This window comes from Callorhinus ursinus, unplaced genomic scaffold (assembly GCF_003265705.2).
Source record: "Callorhinus ursinus isolate GAN/ISIS: 27379988/994484 unplaced genomic scaffold, GSC_fseal_2.0 scaffold12, whole genome shotgun sequence".
Taxonomy (NCBI): domain Eukaryota; kingdom Metazoa; phylum Chordata; class Mammalia; order Carnivora; family Otariidae; genus Callorhinus; species Callorhinus ursinus.
In genome coordinates this window covers 48,216,070-48,236,555 of record NW_027397074.1, presented here as the reverse complement: position 1 = coordinate 48,236,555, position 20,486 = coordinate 48,216,070, and the positions used below count along the sequence as shown (strand labels likewise).

Below are 20,486 nucleotides of genomic sequence, written 5' to 3'. Positions count from 1 at the left end.
TATAAATAGGTATATTTTTAAAATAACCATACTAGAAATTTAAAAAATGTAGCTATCCTGGACCAAAAACCTTCAGGTTTAAAATGTATTTTATTGTAGTCTTACCAATAATCTCTACATTTTGGGTGTGTATATGGGTTTTTGGAATCAGCCTGGATTAAAATCCCAGTTCTGCTACACACGAACTATGGGACACTGAATAAGTTATTTGGCCTCTACAAACCTCAGTACTCTTATTTGCAAAATAGAGATAACATTATCTACATCTCAGTAATGTTGTAAGGAGTGAATGAAATCGTGCATATACAGTACCTAGCACACAGTAAGAATTTACTAAATGTTTGCTGTTTTATTAGTACCTATTCTGATATATTTGGTAATAATGAGACTATTTGGCTAATCAGAAACCTGGATCATCTTACTTCTTAAAGCTTTCTGAGTTACTCTAAGATTTCAAGACCATGTATACACACACACACACACACACATACATGAAAGAGATAATGGACAATTGTTATTAAAGACTGAAATACTAGTGCCAAAATAATGAGAACAGTTAACAATTATTTGGGTCTTGATCTTTAAAAAGTCACTTCAAAGGATAACATAATTCTTGGCTGCTAGTAGAAACACTTTATGTATGTTTTTAAATCATACTAAAATCAAGGGTAAAAGACAGTTACATAACTTAAATTTAGGAAATTTTTTTATCAAAAGATATTTTAAAATCATGAATCAAATTATTTTATCATTTTAGAACTTATATTTTATATTTGATAATGTTGAAAAGGCTAATTAGTACCTTCTTTCCTTTTGGCAGCTAGTAAAATGCAAATATAATTAGATTTTTTAGAAATATGTGTATGATGTATGTATATAGAATTCTGTACTAGTGATTCAAATAAAAAAAATTATTTGGTCAAGTAGTTGTGCCAATAGACTTAAGATACTGATAATGATTTCCAGGAAAACATTTAGAAATATACATCTTAACATAAAAACTCTCAGTATGACATGTAATTGTAGGAACAAAAGTCACCTTAAATTCCCAAACTGAAGGTAGGAAACCTTTTGAGTTTACACTGGTAGTCACTCTCTCACAGAAGTGAGCAATCGTGGAGGACACAAATAAAAGGAAATCAATGGAGGAGGGATTTGAAAGAGAGAGAAATCACTGCACTCGCCCATGTTTAAAGTAACCATTACAAATCAAACAATATATTTGGGTTTTACATCATAGGAAATAAAGGGAAAGAATTGGGGGGCGAATAAGTGAAGGAAAAGAAAAACTGATCAAGTCAGATGAACATAGAAACACAAGAGAGAAAAAGAGTTAAAGAAAGACAGTTAGAAGGACACATACAAACAGGGCATGACTCAAGAAAGAAAAAAAAAGAGAGAAAGGAGAACAGAAATTAGCATATGGAGATATGCACAGCACAAAAAACAACCACAGGAAACAAACATCCAAAAGAAAAAAAAAAGGAAGAGAGAGAGAGAGACATAACACGGAAACACCTTTTTGAGAAGTAATATACTTGTTTTGTAACCTTTCTTGAATGAAGTTGTTAAAGATGATCAGAAGTGTTGCATTTTTTGCAACTATAGTCATTCGCGGAGCCATGACATCTTTTACTGGTCCCCAGAGGCTGGGTGAAATTAACCTAATGGTTGATTCTGGTCCAAAGGCTAGAAGTTGTCCATTTCCATGCTTGACAATTAAAAGTATTACATCTTCTGCTGCATCTCCTAAAAAAGAATGCTAGAAATAATAAATAACACATCCTCTGCAGTTTTTTGACATTTCACATATAGAAAAACCACGAACCATATCCCCCTTTATACTGACTGACAGGCATTCCAAAACTGGCACAGACTTATTTTTAATTTATTTAAATCAGTCTTGAAACTGTAATTTTAACTTGAAATTGGCAAAATCTCCTTTATTTCTTGAATATAAAAAACCTTACATTTTAATTCCAATGTGTGAATCCTTTTACAACCTGAATTTTTAAAAGGTGTCACCAGGGGTAATCTAAAGAGGATGTTAATATACTACCTTCCCTAAAAATATTTTAACATTTTCATACAATACTAAAAACTTACCTTCTTCCATTTTTTAGAATAAATAGATCATATGAAAATTCTGTAGTTTATTTATAAAACAATTATATTTGAGTGTTACCATGGAGTAGCAAAGTTTTCAATTCCTTTCAGTTTTTTTCCTTTGAAGAAAAAATGTAGAGAAACCAGCTATAAAACCCTCTAATTAAAAGTCAAATCCAAGATTTTGTTGGACAATGAGATGCTTTATTAAATTTGATACACTTACTATATAAGAATTCTGTGAAAAAAATGGGGTATCAAATTACTTTGGATCTAGGTCTCTGCATTATAAAGTCTGTCCCCAAAAGATGTCCTCTCACTATATCCGATGGCTATAAGCATACAGATGACCAAAAAGCGGCAATAGCTTTTCCCAGTAAGACAAGTTTCAACTGACCTGCCCATGGTATTACAAGTCCTCCCAGCAAAATAAAAAAATCCCAATCCCCATGTCTATATAGTATCATCTCCAAGCAGGTGAGACGGATGAAGCACTTGGACCAGCCCTACATCTGTGCTTGGCATGAGGTCCACACAGCATCAGCCTTGGAAAAGCCATCTTCCCCTCATCCAGACAACTCTACTTGAACTATTCCGAGATTCCTTGGAGGGGTGAAACTTCTAGAAAAAAGAAAGAGAGCAAGAGAGAGAGAAAAAAGTTTTCAATATTGAAAGGAATATACAAATAATCAAATTCAACTGCACCAATGCTGAGGGGAAGAATGAAGAAGTTGGAAAACAAGCAGCTTTGTAAAAAGGCTCTCTGGTATGACAAGAACTGACCAGAGTGCCACTATCCCTGACATATCATTGGTGAAGGCCACCCATTTTCTTACCAGGCATGGGCGTCTCCACAATGAGGTGTTTGTGGTTGGTAAACAGTTCAGTGGAGTCTTGTTCTATTGATCTTTCCTCTAAGTCTGATTCTGGGATGGCAGTACAGCCACCTAGTTGGAAAAAATACATACAATATTTTGAGCAGTGTGTAGGAAAATCTGCCTCTCCACACGGCAACCCAGCTTAAGAACATACCAATCATAAAGATAACCAATGATGTGACAACAATCTTCAGGAGCAGACCAAAAAGAATAATTTTAAATGTCTCTCTTTGGTGACAATACTGGGAATGAGTTATTGCCCCCAAAGACATATTATACCGAGATCACTTAGCAATAGCAGCAGTGGTGTTGTCTTTAAATTTCTTCTTTTTGAAGTCAGAAAGGACAAAACCTATAGCATATGTGATATCTGTAATATAAGGGTACCCCAGCAGGAATTCTCTCTAATATCAGAGCATCAGAAACTATAAAAACAAAAGCACACTGACCACAAGGGAATGCAACCTTTCTTGAGCAAAGTGGAAGGCTGCTGGTATCCTGAGACGGTGACTGTGGTGGTATATCTCTGGACTTTGATTCTATCCCTGTGTTCAGCACTTCACAGTACAGACACAGACACTTCATAATTCAACAGCAAAGCCACATGCTGCATTGTGGAAGCTTTCAATTCCAAGTCAATTCCCACAGTGACTTGTGGATGAGCCAGCACCACTGCACTTTCAAAATATTGGGTATAAGTCATTTGATTTTATTCACCAAAATCTTGTAGGGGAGACTTGTGATAACTTCTTGACTGTATCTGTAACTTGATTTGACTAATTTGCTACCATTTCCTGGAAATGTACTGACATACTGTATACTATACGTATTTTTTTCCCAAAGCCATTCTTCTTGTTAATGTAGTGTGATTTTTTTTTTTCTTTTCCTTGTCTGAGGCTTCTCATACACTGAGTCCAAAGCCTCTGTACTCAAGTTTGGCTGTGTGCATGAGGGGGTTTATGAGGAAAGACAGGGTATCGCAGAGCTGATTTGTAAACCACATCACTCAAATGAGAGGGAAGGGGCAAGACCCCAAGTCTGAAGGAGAATACACCTTATCATTCATCCCTCTGCATCAACTCTGAAAAAAGAAATTGATGCCAAGGGAAACTTGAGAGAAAAGCAATCTCCACATTCATAAAATAAGAATTAGAGGTAGCCTCAGACGTTCCCCAAGAGGATATGTTAGAATTCTCCAACAGTGCAATGGAACTTGCCTGGCTATATCTAAAAATGGCAAGGGCCCCATCCAGAAGGAGGACCAGGCTTATTTTTTATTCATTTATTTGACAGAGAGAGACACAGCGAGAGAGGGAACACAAGCAGGGGGAGTGGGAGAGGGAGAAGCAGGCTTCCCGCTGAGCAGGGAGCCCGATGCAGGGCTCGGTCCCAGGACCCTGGGATCATGACCTGAGCCGAAGGCAGATGCTTAACGACTGAGCCACCCAGGCGCCCCTTATTTTTAATCTCTTTCCAAAGCCTGTATATCATGGTAACAATAACTATCATTATTGAGTACTTTCTAAATGCTAGAAACCCTGACCATATTATCTCATTTAGTTTCTAGAAACCATGAAATAGATATTATTATTCTCATCTTACAGATAAGACGGATCTAATGAGATGCAGTAACTTGCCAAGGTCACACGGCTCCTAAGGAGTAAGGAATAAGACCGAACTCACACCCAAGCCTGACAACACCTAAAGCGCATGTCATCTGATCACTTAACTCTATGGCTCCTCAGTTGCAGCATTAGCCAAAGAGGTACTTGAGACTGCAGGACTCAGGTGTCAGCAGGTTTTATTCCACCTGCCAATCCACTGAGTGTGATGGCCAGGAGCACTGCTTAGAGTATTGTGAGGCCAAGGCAGGCCCCGAGGTGCTGGGACCTTGGCAAAGCCCAAGAAATAGCACCCTTCCCCTCCTGGCCCCTCACCCAACTGAGATAAAAACTAGGGTATGTGGGGTGAGGGAGAAGTACTTCTGTAAGACTAATGATAGGGAAGAACAGAAATAAGTGATGCGCTCCTTGCAGAACAGAAACTGATCTTTAAAAAAAAGGACCAGGAATGGCTTGGTTTCTCGTTGCACACTCACAAATCAGTTTAAGGCATCCCTGAGGCAGAGGGAGGGAGGAAGCAGGGCGAGGCCAGGAGTGTTGTACTCCTATAGCTATCTTCACGCACAAAGAAACTTCAGGAGTGGGGAAGAAGTATACCCAGCCAACAAATGGGAAGACTGCAGTGATCAGTTAGCAGTGTCTGCCACACATTTGTGGAGAGAGGCAGATCTGCACTGATTAAGTAGAGTCCACCTCTTTCATTCCAGCTGACTCATACTGAGGCAAGACAAAGGATACAGACTTAAAAGCACTTCCTAGTTCTTTAATCACATGGACATAAAAGGACAAGTCAGTCATTACAGACTATGAACAACTTATGTAATTTCCTCTTTTCTTCCTGGCACAAAATTTTTTTTCCTTGTCCTTAGTACAAAGAGATAAAAAAAAAAAAATCTCTCAAATCCCACTGCAGGGCTGACCAGTCATTTGCCCTGGGAATCCCACCCCCCTCTTTTTTCGGATGCCTCGATTCAGCCAGACTGCCCAACCATACGCCTAGAGTTTCCGACCTCCCAGTTTGGAAGAAAGAATAAGCTATGGGATCTGGCATCCTGACCAATGGAAAATGGGAGAAGGAAAAAAGCTGAGCAGAGAATTCCCCTCCTGCCTCTCCCCAGGTGGGCCCTGAATTATTATTTTCCTTTTGCCAACCTCCAGGAAACTGCTGTGTGCTGGGTAGATGTATCTGCTGGGTCTCTTCATGGCTCTTTGAGAGAAGAACCAAGGATGAAACACTTTATATTATATCACATATTTCCTTGACTCCCTTACCTTTTTCCTCATCCTCCCTTCCCTGAGTTTGTCAAATAAACCATCATTTTAATCCTTCCCTCAGGCTCTGCTTTATTGCAAAAATCACTGACACTGGAAATAGTTCTAAAAAGCAGGCCTCCAACACAAAATTTTGAGGTTAGATTGCCCACCTATGTGTAAGAAATGGGGGCTCCATGAGTGGGAGCAAACGTGATGGGCAAAACCCTGTTATGTAATTATGTAAGCTTTCATCCATGGCTGACTGGAATGAAGTGCATGTAGAGGTCAAGACTAGCAGATTGAATAGCTGTGGAGTGGAAATATTTATAATTATAAGCATTCCCGAATAGGGCGGCTGCTTCTGATGACCAGATATGTTGGAAAAAAAGAAAACGGCAAGTTTGGTGAAGTTAATAGGCAATGAAAGGCACATCCTTAAAGTCAGAAGGCCACTTTGGCCTTGCTAATTTAAGTGAGATCATTGGACCCACAGCACTGGATATCACCAGGGAGCTTGTGAGAAATGCAGAATCTTAGTCCTCACCCCACAGCTACTGCATTTGAATCTGCTAAGAAGGACAGATGAGTATATCTGATGAGATTTTTGCTAGGATAAAAAACATTTGTTTGTTAAAAATTCCAGAATAAACAGTAAATAGAAATAACATATAAAACTTCCAGACTATCAGAGACCCTCTGAAGTCCATCCGTGGGAGTGGAGCCTGGGTTCCATGGATGCCAGATGAAGTACCCTTGGCTTAGAGCCTGTATCATCAAAGGATAGAAAGGAAGAAAAACCACAGCCGGATGAAATCATCCAAACACACATTGTGTGTGCAACACATAAGAGCCAACAGGCAAAAACAAGTGAGAGCCAGGGACCTCCTGATCTGGAAATCATAGTACTATGGACCTAGTGTGTGCTGGACACTTGGCTATGAATTCTCAATGCATTAGCTTACTCAATCCTCAGACAACCCTATCAGTAAGGGTTTATTGGCCCCACTTTACAATTATAAAATTATTGATATTAATTTGTGTTTTTTCTTCAGCTTCCCCCCAGCCCCGTGCCTCTTCCCCCCAAATTTCTCCAGGCCATTTTGCGCTTCCATGCCTCAGAAATTTGTACTGGGGCCAAAAAAAAAAAAAAAAAAAAAAGTAGCCTGAAAATACTCTCTTTTCTAGCCTTAGTTTTCCATAGACTGAGCTCACTGAAGATAGGAAAGTATCTCTGGGGAAAGATTTTCTCTAGTGGTAATTCAGAGGGGTAAAGAGAGCCAGGTTGGACCACCCCAAGGGAGCAAAGCATCAAGGAATGGAGATGCAGGCACAAGGAGGGCTGGGGATCAGGAGTTCCAACCTCAGCAAGGACTCTCTCATCCACCAAGCCTCTGCTGTATGCTTAGGCAATGAGGCTGTTCACAGTACTGCACCCTCATTTTCTGAGCCCCAGAGAGACAAGAGGTAGGGGAGGTGGGGTGGGCAATAATAACTGAGACTGAATTTCCCACCATCTTGCTCATAAAGAAAACTAAAATTTTGACATTTTTTGTATCACTGACTTAGCTTTGTAAGACTAAGTGTCAGTTCTGCTAGAAAGTCTCAACTTATTAAATGTAAACCTAAAGATTACATCATTTGCCAAAGGTCACACAGCAAGTCTATATGAGCTGCAGCCCAGCTCTTCCCATGGCAGCCATGCTTCTCAAAAGGACCAGTTTTTAAAAAATTTCTAATCTATCTAAACTAATACGTTTGTAAAATGTAATAACAATAAAAGGAGTTACTAGAAAAATGAAATGAATACACCAGCCCTCATCTATTAGTAGTACACTTAATCTTTATAAAAGTACCCTGTCAACTGCTACAAGTTCCTAAACACTCTCAATTAACAGGTTCACAAAAAGTCTACAGGCAGATGCCAGTCTTCTGGCCACATTTTAACAACAGTGACACAAGATATGGTCTACCTTAATCAATATGATATAGAGAATTAGAGTTTAGAAATAATTATTCAGCAAACTCCTCATTATTTAAAGTTCAGATAGCCAGCAAAGTCATTGTGGCAACAACAGGGGCTTCTCACGACTTACTTATGTGATCTCTGTTCTACTCAAATATCTAGGGGCAGCTCCCTCACTGCACAGTGTCCAGACCAGGCCCCATCTCCCTGCCAGGGAAGATGTCCAGGTTCCCCAGTGCCTGCTCCCACCACAATGATGGGGATCCACTTCTACTTCCATGCCCTTTTATAAGAGGAGATTCAGTAAGGGAAACTGCAGTCAGGAGTTGGGACTAAGAGAACAATGTTGTAAGTGGTAGCTAACCCCTGCAGGAAAAATTTTAAAAATGTGAAGCATGTATCATGAACTGTGAATAATCAGCCCAGGAGCAGTTGGAACAAGATAGTCTATAAATTGGAGACTACACCAATGACGTTTAGGAGGATGTTTTTGAGGCACTTTACTACACTGCCTATTCCTCTGAATTGTTACCAAATTATGTGCAAGCTCATTTGTGTTAACCATACGTAGCTGTAAAAATTTGTTTTTTTGCAAGTTAATAACACATTAATACATACAGAAATCCTCATGTAGCCAGAAAATTATTTAAGTAAAAAACCTTACCTAAAATTCTGAATAGGAGTTCACACTATATTTATAAAGATAATGCAACTCGAGGATTTTTTAGGGAGTCCAAACCATCCTCAAACCTGTCTCTGCATTTAAAAGCAAACTATAAAATGGTTGAACTTCCTCCTTAACCAGGTGGAACATATTTTCTCAACAAGGGAATCACGCTAAGGAATTTCCACCCACTGTCAGAAAAACAAACATATAAAAATAACAATAAAAAAGAGCTCAGGTGGGCGGCTGGGTGGCTCAGTCGTTAAGCGCCTGCCTTCGGCTCAGGTCACGATCCCAGGGTCCCGGGATCGAGTCCCACATCGGGCTCCCTGCTTGGCAGGAAGCCTGCTTCTCCCTCTCCCTCTGCCCCTGCTCTCACTGTGTCTCTCTCCGTCAAATACATAAATAAAATCTTAAAAAAAAAAAAAAAAGAGCTCAGGTCCTCTCTGTAGGTTGCTACTGTGGCATTAACTATAAAAGTTATAGAATTCAAAGGTCAGGATAGGAGGCCAGGCAGAAACAAATGTGACTATCCTCTAGAATACTAGCTAGAGATCAAAATCTGAATGCAAGGTAAACATTGACACGTCGGTAAATATATAACCAGCTAGCTGGCAAGAGAGAAAAGTAAAGCCCTGATCTGTAGTGTTTGCCCATGTCCATGGTGTAAATACTCCCAACATGGCCAATCTCAAGCAGCCAAAGTGGCATCGCCAAATAAGAGCTTGGCAGAGTTGCACAAGGAGCACACAGTTAGCACTTTCACCACACAGACTCTGTAGACACCAACCACCTCGAGAGCATAGAGTAAAATGTAGTAAAATAGTAAAGAGTTTTTAAGTATATTATCTTTGTTGCTGATACAATGTATTTGATTATAAAAATACATAATTTAGTTTTTAATAGTGGCTGAATTTGTCACTTAGCTCACAGAATACCTAAAAATTCAACAATTGGCTCTCATGAGCTCGTGAAAGCCAGTTCCGGCACTGAAGGTGGGCATGGTGTAGGGGGTTTAATGTCATGCTTTGAATCCTCGATTCAAACTGTGGCACAGCATTTATGAGCCAACCAGTCCTCTGGCGCAAGTTATTTCACTTGAACGAGCTTCAGTTTCCTTATCTATAAAATAGAAACTATGGCATCCCTCCTTCATAAGAGAGAAACTGATGAGTGTGTGTAAGTGCCTGGCACACTGAAAAACACAGGAAATTTTGGCTATTTTCAGGTAAAAGTTAGGAACACCAAAAGAAGAATAAATCGGCCAAGATAAAGGTCCCTTTATAAAGGTGGGAGTGTGAAAGGGTAGGGGTCACACAGGCTGATGCACCTATGGACCAAAGACACAGCTCTGCAACAAAAAAAGAAAAGTGCCCAGAAACCTTAAACGTGTGGCCAACTCTGAAATTGACTACTCTATTTTACTCATGCCCTATCTTATACTTTTCCTTCTACTAGATTAGCTGAGTTCTAATATTTGATCCTACCCCCGTGTGAATTCTGATGGCCCCACTGACCTGCCTCACTCTCTACCTTATAACCCAAATAGTCTAAATCAGGGGTTGACCAGATAGTAAACATTTTTTAAATTCTGCAGGCCATCTGATCTCTGGTGCAATCACTCAGTTTTACCATTGTAGTGCAACTGCAGCCAAAGACAAAATGTAAACGTGAATGAGCACTGGTTGTGTTCCAATAAAACTTTACTTACTAAAACAGGTAGGAGGCCAGATTTAGCCCATGGACCAGAAATGGTTTGCCGGTCCCTGGCCTAATCCAAGGCTCACAGAAAGTTACTTTTTTACAGTATCCTAATTCTAAAGGATCCTAGAGGCGTTTTTAACACTGTTAGATCACCTTACAGTTACTAGAATAACTAGAAGGAGGAGGACATTGGAGGAGGAAGAGGGTGACGAAGAGACGGGAGAAGGAGGGGGGTGAGGAGAAGGAGAAGCAGTAGAAGTAGAAGTAGAGGGCGCCTGGGTGGCTCAGTTGGTTAAGCGACTGCCTTCGGCTCAGGTCATGATCCTGGAGTCCCGGGATCGAGTCCCACATCGGGCTCCCTGCTCAGCGGGGAGTCTGCTTCTCCCTCTGACCCTCTTCCCTCTTGTGCTTTCTATCTCTCATTCTCTCTCTCTAATAAATAAATAAAATCTTTAAAAAAAAAAAAGAAGTAGAAGTAGAAGTAGTAGTAGTAGTAGTAGTAAGAGCAGTACTAGTTTAAAAGCATATTGTTGGGCCCCTGGGTGGCTCAGTCAGTTAAGCGTCTGCCTTCGGCTCAGGTCATGATCCCAGGGTCCTGGGATGGAACCCCACGGGTCGGGCTCCCTGCTCCGCAGGGAGCCTGCTTCTCCTTCTGCCACTCCCTCCTGCCCCCTGCCCCTGCTTGTGTGCACTCACTCGCTCTCTCTCTCTCTCTCTCTCTCAAATAAATAAATTGTGAAACACATAAATTGAAAAAAAAAAAGCATATTGTTTACCCTACTGCTACAATATTTTGGTTTGGGCAGTGATAAACTTTTTTTTAATAGACTACTTTTCAAAACCATTTTAGATGTTCAAAAAAATTTAGCAGATAGTACAGTGAATTCTTACATATCTTCTGTACAGTTTCTCCTATTGTGGTATCTTGCATTAGTGTGATACATTTGTTATGATCAATGAGCCAATATTAATACATTATTATTAACCAAAGTCCATAGTCCATTCAAATTTCCTTAGTTTTTACCTAATATCTTTTTTCCATCTAGGATACCACATGACACTAGTTGTCATACCTCTTTTGGCTCTTCTTGGTTGTGACAGTTCCTCAGACTTCCCCTAGTTTTTGATGGCCTTGATGGTTTTGAGGAGTACTGGTCAAGTATATTGCAGAATGCCCTTCTACTGGAATTTATCTGATGTTTTTCTCATGACTAGACTTGAGGAAAAATTTTTATAGGAGGTTTCTTTTTATAAATTCTTAAGGTTTCCAATATTTTAGAATTGTCTCCAGGGGTTTATCTTTCCTTTTATCAAAAGTGAAAGCTAAGTGGGTGGTGACTGGAGAGGCCACTGAAGGGGAAGGAGGCCAACAGTGAGACTTGACCTAGACGGTGAAGCTCACAGTAGCGGACCAGGCTGGATCTGGCGGCAGGACCCAGGCCAGGTTATCAGTTGCCCCATCAGTAAAAAGAGGGTCTTAATGAGGACTATTGGGAGGATTATATGAGACCATGTACACCCAGTTTAGTTCTTAGTACACAGTACATTTTATCATCTCTGCCCTCTATTAATTTTTTTTGGCAAGATGTACTTTCTGCACCATTTTTGTGGAATCAGAGAACTCGGTTTTCAGTTCAACTGCCTTCATTTAGTAGATATCAAAACAGAGGCTCAGAGAAGGTAGCTCATGCCCCTAATGTCCCAGAGCTAGTTCTGAGTCTCTTGCTTCCTAAACCACTAGAGCTTTCTCAAGTACTCCTCCTTTTCCAGAAAGATCTCAATGGATTTGTGAGTTGGCTGTCCTAACTAGTACTTCCTTTCAATGATACAGAAAATCCAGCAGGTTGGCAAGCTGTTCTTTGGGTATATTTTAGGATTTGCTGATTTATTTTCTTGCAAAGGTGACCTTTGCAGTCAATTGGGTGTATGGGTGAGAATGTTCCATTCCTTCAGGGAGGAAAAAAACTTTTCTTCTTTTTTCTTCATAATTGAGAGGAATCAAACAAGGTGACACTGAGAATCACAAATGACCCCAGACCCTGCTCTGACTTGCCAGCCAAAGAATCATCTGTTCACGTGGCTTGAATTGCCACTTAGAATGAAAAACAGCAGAAGCCTCAAAAATACACACCAGTGATATTCTTCATTTAACCAAGATTTAGTTGATGGATAGAGTATTTTTTTGAGGGTAACATTCAGATTTCATTTCAAAGGTTTATAATTCATGTAAAGAGTGGGGAATGGGTGCTTCGAAAAGAATACTTCACTATCTTAAATATGAAGAGCTTCCCAAAGAGACTTGAGTAGTAGTTTATAAATTTCTCTATAAATAGAGCCATTGGGAAATGTTATATTCTTTATCCTCCCCCCTTCTCTATCTATACACGTGTGAGTGTGGGCACACACAAGCACAGAGGCACACAGACATGTACAGGAGTTTTTCTGATAATTCTCCTTTACTGTGTTTATTTTCCCAATTGTTCTTAAATATATTTTTTTCTAACCCAAGGACAGCATAAGCTTAGAAAGCCAAGTATCCTACTGTACGTTTGTATAGCGATTTTAGCTGAGTATTTAGAAACTTTTCAGCAAAATGGACCGGTGGAAGGAAGGATGCAGGTAGAGGAGACAGGGAGACAGAGAATGCAAGGAAAGGGAAAGAAGAAGGATGAATCACCAACGTAGGCCATGACTCTGTGAACATACTCCTATGTAAGATATTTGGGGCAACTTACTGAAGGTGCAGATGATCAAATATTCAAGCATAAAAAATACATTAGCAGTTCGGAAAAGGTAATGCAGAATAAGAGGGATAGCTAAGAAGAGTTGTGGATAAAACACAGACTAAAGACCTACACAAGGGCTACAGTGGAAATAAAAGGCAAAAAGCTCTGGAGGAAAAGTGGGGCTGCACTTCCCTGATTGATCCCCCACCAATCTCCATCTAAATTGGACCTCAGATCAAAGTGTCTGGTCTGTCCCATACTTGGACTTGACATTTCCTTAAAAGCACATCATAAGTGGTAAGGTTATGCTTGTTGGAAATATTATGACTAATGACCTGTGTGTGTGTGTGTGTGTGTGTGTGTGTGTGTGTGTGTGTAACTGTTCTGTGCTTAAGAGTAATTTTGGAGAGTCAACATTTCTGTGAAATTGGGTTTAGAAAGGTGCTTGCTTAGCAGATGTGTTCCAGAAAAAAAAAATATATATATATTTATATAAATGTGTATACATACATATACATAATAAATACAACAGGCACAGACCTCATCAAAACACGTCTTGGAAATAAAGCTGTTGCAAATGTATGATATCGCTGAATATGTTTCTACCACAGCACGGTAAATCAGGTTGATATCATATGATGCTGCTGCTACTCTAAAGGAGGAACTGGATGACATAGGTCTGTATCTTTCTCATCTCTACTTCCATTCTGCCCTTTATTTTGTTGTAATGTGGAAGCACCCCACCCTTAACTTGGTTCAATTTTACAGTTTCAAAATTCAGCAAAGCAGAAGAAGAAAATGCTTTTCCATCTAGTTCTAGGTGTCCAGTTCCAACATAAAATATTTGCTTTCCTGTGTTCTGTTTCAGTCCATTCTACAACTTTTCTATCTCCCTGTATTCGCAGATGCCATGCTGACCACATTGACAGTAGCTCATCTACCAGCCAACAGAGATAATAATGTCTAGCAAAGAGAGGCAGGTGAAGGTCACTGTAATGTGTGTCCACCATGACAACCCATGGACTGTTTGGGAATCTAATTCTGCTGCTTAATAATAAGCTTTGATCCCCCCCACACAGTGAGAACTTAAAATGTGTTCAAGACTATGTGTGTACCTATGTTTGAAAATATTTCCATTTCACACCTCATAGCAGAGACCAAGTGTGTGAATAAAAGGGAGTCTAATATATTTTAAGAGGTCTAGCATGTGTCTCAACAAGTTTTAAAATCCCCATAAAGGCTAAATACTAAGTCCCTTGGGGTATAAGGGCTCCAGTTAGAGTCTGTATTTAAGAGAGCAGGGTGCTCCTGGCATTAAGAGGTTTCCACAACTTGAATAATGATAGGTGTCTAAGTATTCTTTTAGCTAGACCACCATTTAGAATTTAGGTCCACTTGGTACAGAGGATTAAGAAGTACAGGAACATAGCCATTTTCATCCATTGATAATTATGTAAACAGAATGTACCAAGCAGAAAAAGAATCCTATTTACAAAAAAGCAAGTGCAGTCCATAAATCCTACAGATTGGAATGGATCCAGGTTAAGAATTTCTCCAGATGTCAGTCTGTAAACAGGGCTTCATAAAGTGAATTCCTCAATTAATTGTTGGCAAGAGTGATCTTTACACTATGCTAGTGCATTATGACCCCCTACCATATGTAGGTAAATTGTTGTCTGGCCCTATAGATCATTAATCAGTTATGACACAAAAGAGGAGAAAGAAGCTGGGGTCAGCACAACTTCTGACATGGAGAGAAGGTACCATAAATTACTGCTCAGGAACTCAGAGCTTTGCTCACTGAAGGAAATGAGAACTCTTCCTATTTACTTGCATTACATCTGTTTTTCTAACACATTTAGTTCTTAACCTGGAGCACTTGGAAAGACACAAACCCAGTAAGAACATAAACATGGAACTTAAAAAAAACAAAACAAAACAAAACAAAACAACCTACTCACCATTTTGTTAAAGCCTCCAATCACAATGTTTTCCCACATGTTAACAAGGCCATTAAATCCCCCAAACAGGAATACGAAAGTATTACCCGGCGATAGTGAGAAGGTGGGGAAGAAGAGAAAGTTAATATTTGCTTTTCCTTGCCAGTTGATCAATGTCTGGAGCACTCTGCAATGAAATGCAAGATCTACTGTCTTTCAACTAGATCTTTTCTATACTGATAAGTACAGTATTTTCTTGTTCAAAAAGAAGGTGATTGTGGTTTTTAATTTCCATTTTGTTTCTAAATCCTAAGGAAATCCAATGTACAACTGGAAAGAGACATGATTTTAAGACATTTCCATTTCAAATACTTTCCTCTCCTAACTCCCACTTCAGAGACCAACTCTCTCTCAAAAGTACACATGCACAAATAAAACATTATAGCCACAGTTGAGAAAGAAAGGAAGCCAATAGTTCTGCAATAATAATTTCTTTCAAAAAATGAAATGAAATAGTAAAAGCATAACTCTACTTTGCCTGGACACCACATAATAAGAGAGCCAGTGTTCTTCACAGCCTCCCTCTTGCATCAAGTGGCTATTAATTCCCCAATGATCCTGGCAACATTTCTTCAACTTGAGTTTCTTTCCACAACCCAATTAAAAGCCATAATCTTGACCAAACTGTGTTGTTTTTAATAATGACAGAATCTAGGTGATGATTATGAAACGAAGAGTTCAGTTGGGTCACTCTGGTTACAAACAGGTTCAGAGTAAAGAGAAAAGAACACAATGGTTCTGGAGAGTGCCTGTTCCATCATATTCTTCAAATGCAATGGGGAACCTGAATAAACACTCAGGACTCATTCCAAAGTAACTTTATTGTCTAGTGATACATTTCTAAAATAGTCCATTAAACAATGTCATATCTTACAGAAAAGGGAAATGTACACAGGATAATGTTAGCCCACTGATCGCAGAGAGGGATATCCTGAAAAGGGGCGTTGCATGGCAAGTTTCACTGTATCTTGAACAAAGTCACATAAATCTGGGCCTTAGTTTCCTTTTCCCAGAAATGCAGAAAATATAGCATTTATCTTAGGAGAGAAAAAGATTAAGCTAGTTAATGCCTGTAATATAGTCATCACAGAGCCTGGCACACAGTAAACTCCCAATAAATGTTAGCTATTATTTTCATGATTAACCCCCAATATACATTAGTCATTACAGTTACAGCCAATTACACGTGAAACTGCAAGCCATGAGGACAGCACAAATTTATATTTGACACTCTAAAAAATGCTCAAGTGAAAATTGAGGCTGGGGTAAGCAGACCAGCGGCAGAATGTTTCTAGCTGTACCAAGTAGCCAAAACCCAAACTGTCAATGATGCATTAAAATAATTCACTTGAAAATAGTGCGTGCATTCCTTTTACGTTGAAATCAATTAATATAACACTGTATGTTAACCCCACTGGAATGAAAATAAAATAAATATAATAAGTAAATAAAAATTTAAAACAATTTTAAAAAGATGAAATCACTGATAAGTTACTGTCAAAGATGACCACCCCTCTTGAGATCACAAAAGGAATTTTTTAAAAAGGCTCACCAAGAAGAAGATGATGATGACGATGACGATGATGGGTGCATAATCACATTCATTGTTTTCTATTTACCAGCAGTGCCATTATTACTGAGAAATGCAAACCCACAAGATAATATGACATAAATGGAAGAAACATTAAGATAAAAGGGTAAAAGAGTGGCAGGTTTGCTTTCTCATGGGAAATTGAAATGGCCAGCAGATGAACCTTAAAAGAGGAAGTCTGCTGACCTAGAGTTACTAAACATAGGAGGCAGCCAAGGAGCAAAGGAATAAAGCAACGTATTTAAATGTATGCCTTGAAGGAAGCAAACACCAATTATTTTTATATGACTTTAATTCTCCTAGTGAATACTTTATAGGTGTTGGCAAGTCCTTCTGGAAAAGGAAGGGATTATTAATGAAGGATTCAGTGGCAACTACTCACCACCAGTGTTTTAAGAAATAACGCTTAACAAAGAGTGATTTAGTTCATACCTCACCTCTAAAGATATAGAAATTTTAAGATCCTGGGCGCCTGGGTGGCTCAGTTGGTTAAACGACTGCCTTCAGCTCAGGTCATGATCCTGGAGTCCCAGGATCGAGTCCCACATCGGGCTTCCTGCTCAGCAGGGAGTCTGCTTCTCCCTCTGACCCTCTTCCCTCTCGTGCTTTCTATCTCTCATTCTCTCTCTCTCTCAAATAAATAAATAAAATCTCTAAAAAAAAAAAAAGAAATTTTAAGATCCTTAAATAGCAAAGTATTACATTCATATATACAGTCCTTTCTATTTCAGTTTCCAGATGATTCTCTAGCCTGCAAGGTAAACAAATAAGCTTCCCACAGGAAAATAAACACATAGAGGGAAGGAGATAGTTTTTTTTCTCTTATGCAAAGAGTAGGTACTTAATATATACTATTATATCATATATATCATATATGTGATATAATATATATATATATATGTATACATATATTCAAAAGGGAACTCATGAAACTTGAAGAAACACACAGGAAACAGTCCTTTAAAAAGTTATCTTTGAAGAATGCTCTACCACATGATACTAGGATTGTGGCTGGCGACAGCCCACTAATGTACAGGCTAGCCAAGCTGGGGAAATGCCTGATCAGGTCCTGTATTCTATCTCGTTTCTCAAAGAACTCAATCCATCTACTCTAACAAATTCTCATATCATGTGAAATGAAATCTCTCTGGCTAACATCTTGCTCTGAAAATTTTCCAGTTGCTTCAAGAGCATAAACTCTTGTGCTAGACTGTCAGAATTTTAACCCCAGCCCCACCATTATTAGTTGTTGTTTTTTTAAAACTAGTTACTTGATTATTTTTCTGCCTCAAATTCCTTATTTGTAAAATGTGGATAATAATTGTACCTAGCTCATAGGGTAACTGTAAAGGTTAAATGAGTTAATTTATGTAAAGCACTTCAAATAGTGCCTGGCTCACAGTAAGTGATATACAAGTATTATAATACTACTACTACTATTATCATAAGCATCATTTTTACCTTATATTGCCAAAATTCCCTCACCTGAGCCTGAGAGTCTCATTGTAAGGAAAGGAGATTACTGAATTTCAAGGTGGAGAGCGGCAACTCTAGCTATCTGACCTCCAGAAAAATGAACTGTTGTGTTAGACAAGAAAAACCTTAACTGGTCATCTGGTCTGGGAAAAAAAAAAAAAGTGACCAGTAGGAAGGAAATAACAGCTTGGTAAAGAAAGAACAAAGACTGGAGTCTAGATAAATAATCTAGATAAATAATCATGGACAACCATAAAGATCAAATCAGGAATAATTTACTGTCTCTTGACCATACTTTCTTACATCTTCCTCCATTTCTTTGCTCCTCTTGATGGCAAAACTTCTCCAAAGAGTTGTCTGAATTTGCTGTTTTCAATTCTTTTCTTTTCCCTTCTCTTGTACATGCATCTCAGTGTAGCCTTTGCCTCGACCACTCAAGTTGCTTTTATCAGGATCACTATGACCCCCATGTTGCTAAATCTACTGGACAATTATCAGCCCTCAACTTACTTGACCCCTGAGCGGCATTTGACACAGCTAATAACTCCATCTTCTCTGGACCTCTTTCTTCAGATGACTTCTAGGATACCACATCTGACTGATTCTCCTCTCGCCTCACTACATGCTCCTTCTCAATACCTTTTGCTGGTTCCCCCTCTTCTCCCAAACCTCCTATAAATTAGAAGATGCAGCACTCAGTTTTTGATCCTCATCTCTTCTAAAATCACTACCCTGGTGATCTTATCCAGCCTCACGGCTTTAAATAACACTTTCATGCTGACAAATCCTAAGTTTATAACGCTGGCCCAGACTTCTCTCCCGAACTTCAGGCTCATATATCCAACTACGTACTCACTCACTTCACTTGGATATACAGCGGCATCTCAAACTCCATGTATCCTAAACTGTACCCTGATTTTCCCCCACAAACGTGTTCTACCACAGCCTTTCTCATCTCAACTCCACGCTTGCAGTGGCTCAAGCCAAAACTCTTGGGGTCATTCTGGACTCCTTTCTCCCTCTCACACATCACAGCCACTGTTACTAAATTCTGCTGTGTTGTCTTTGTATTTAAAAGATATCCAGAATCAGACCACTTCTCACCACCTCCACCACTATACCATCACTCTGACGCAATCCACCATCATTTCTTACCTGAATTACTGCTAAAGTACTTAACTGAGTAACCACTGAACTGACTGCCCACTTCTACCTTTGACCCCTTGCCCCCTACCAGTCCATTTTCAATCTAGCAGCCATGGGTCCTTTTAAAATGTAAGATCGCATCATTTCTCCATTCAAAATGGACCTACCCATTTCACTCAGAGAAAAAGTATAAATCTGAGAAAGGCCGTGCATGATCTGACCCCTCTGACCTCATACCCTACCACTCCGCCTCACTGGGCCCCTCGCCGTCCCAGGAACATGCCAGGCCCCTTCCCTTTACTTGGAACACTTATCCCTCTGATCTATGCATGAATAAATCCCTCATTTTCTTCAAGTCTCTGTTCAAAAGTGGCCTCCTCAACAAAGCCTACCATGACAACCAATTTAAAATCATAATCTTGTAACTGCCCCTTTTCCGACATTCCTTTTCTTTTTCTGTAGTGCCTATCACCTTTTAACACTAACACTATTTTCTAATATAGGATAGAGCTTACTTATTTATGATGCTTGGCGTGCAGTGTCTCCCCCTGCTAGAATGCAGTGCTCCAAAACCGCAAAGATCTTCATTTTGTTCGTTGCTCTATCCCAAGCCCTAGAATAGTGCCTGGCACATAGTAGACACACAATAATTATTTGTTGACCTGAATGAATGAATTTAGGCTAAGAGATCAGGAGGAAGCAATGGAAACCAAAATTCTCTTTTAACATCACATTATCTGCCTTTCCCACTGGGCGGTTGGAAAGTAATTAGAGCAGAATGTAGTACAGTAACTTTTATTCCTACTTCCCAGCGTACCTGATTGCTCTGTGAACCAGAAATGGTTCTCAACAAGTTCCTTGCTTTAGTTGATACTCATCTTTAAGAAACGAACCTTACTGGATGATAACACATGGAGAATCTGTGAGATTGAGTAGGTGCAACAAGAGAACATCCAGCCCAGAAAGGAAATAAGATCTCAGTAGTAATTTGTGTAGAAGCTAAAGTTAAAAAGAAGTATTGGGGCACTTGTAATTCTAGTTCTTGATAACAGTCATTTGTGGATGAAAGAACTGCAAGGGAAGGTACAAAGACTTCTGTCTGAGAAATTTCTCAAACGAATGAAAAAGGATCCATCTCATTTCCCCTGGGGCATCAAGTTATAGCCTGGAACAGTTTATTTTTCTCAGGCTACTTCAAATCTAAACGTGTTTTTAAAAGCAAGACCAATGCAAGATTAGATAAATAACTGGACAATGTTTTTTACACTCTTGTAAACTAAACATTTCAAATTCCTCCCTCTTTACTAACATAAATCTCTAATTCCAGAGAAAGTGAAATATCCTCAAAGTTTAAAC

The 20,486-nt window shown here is 39.3% G+C and overlaps 1 protein-coding gene across 4 annotated transcripts in view; it reads right to left on the bottom strand.

The window, feature by feature from the left end:
• Positions 1-2,288: 2,288 nt before the first annotated feature.
• Positions 2,289-20,486, bottom strand: part of BBS9 (Bardet-Biedl syndrome 9) — a 474,925-nt gene continuing 456,727 nt past the window's right edge. For all 4 annotated transcript variants that reach the window (XM_025873123.2, XM_073899047.1, XM_025873126.2 and 1 more), the window contains 2 exons: positions 2,943-3,053; positions 2,289-2,727 (listed from right to left, as the gene is read on the bottom strand). In XM_025873123.2, coding sequence (XP_025728908.1) covers positions 2,696-2,727; positions 2,943-3,053 — 143 coding nt within the window. In that variant the 3' untranslated portion in view covers positions 2,289-2,695. The remainder of the gene's footprint in view (positions 2,728-2,942; positions 3,054-20,486) is intronic.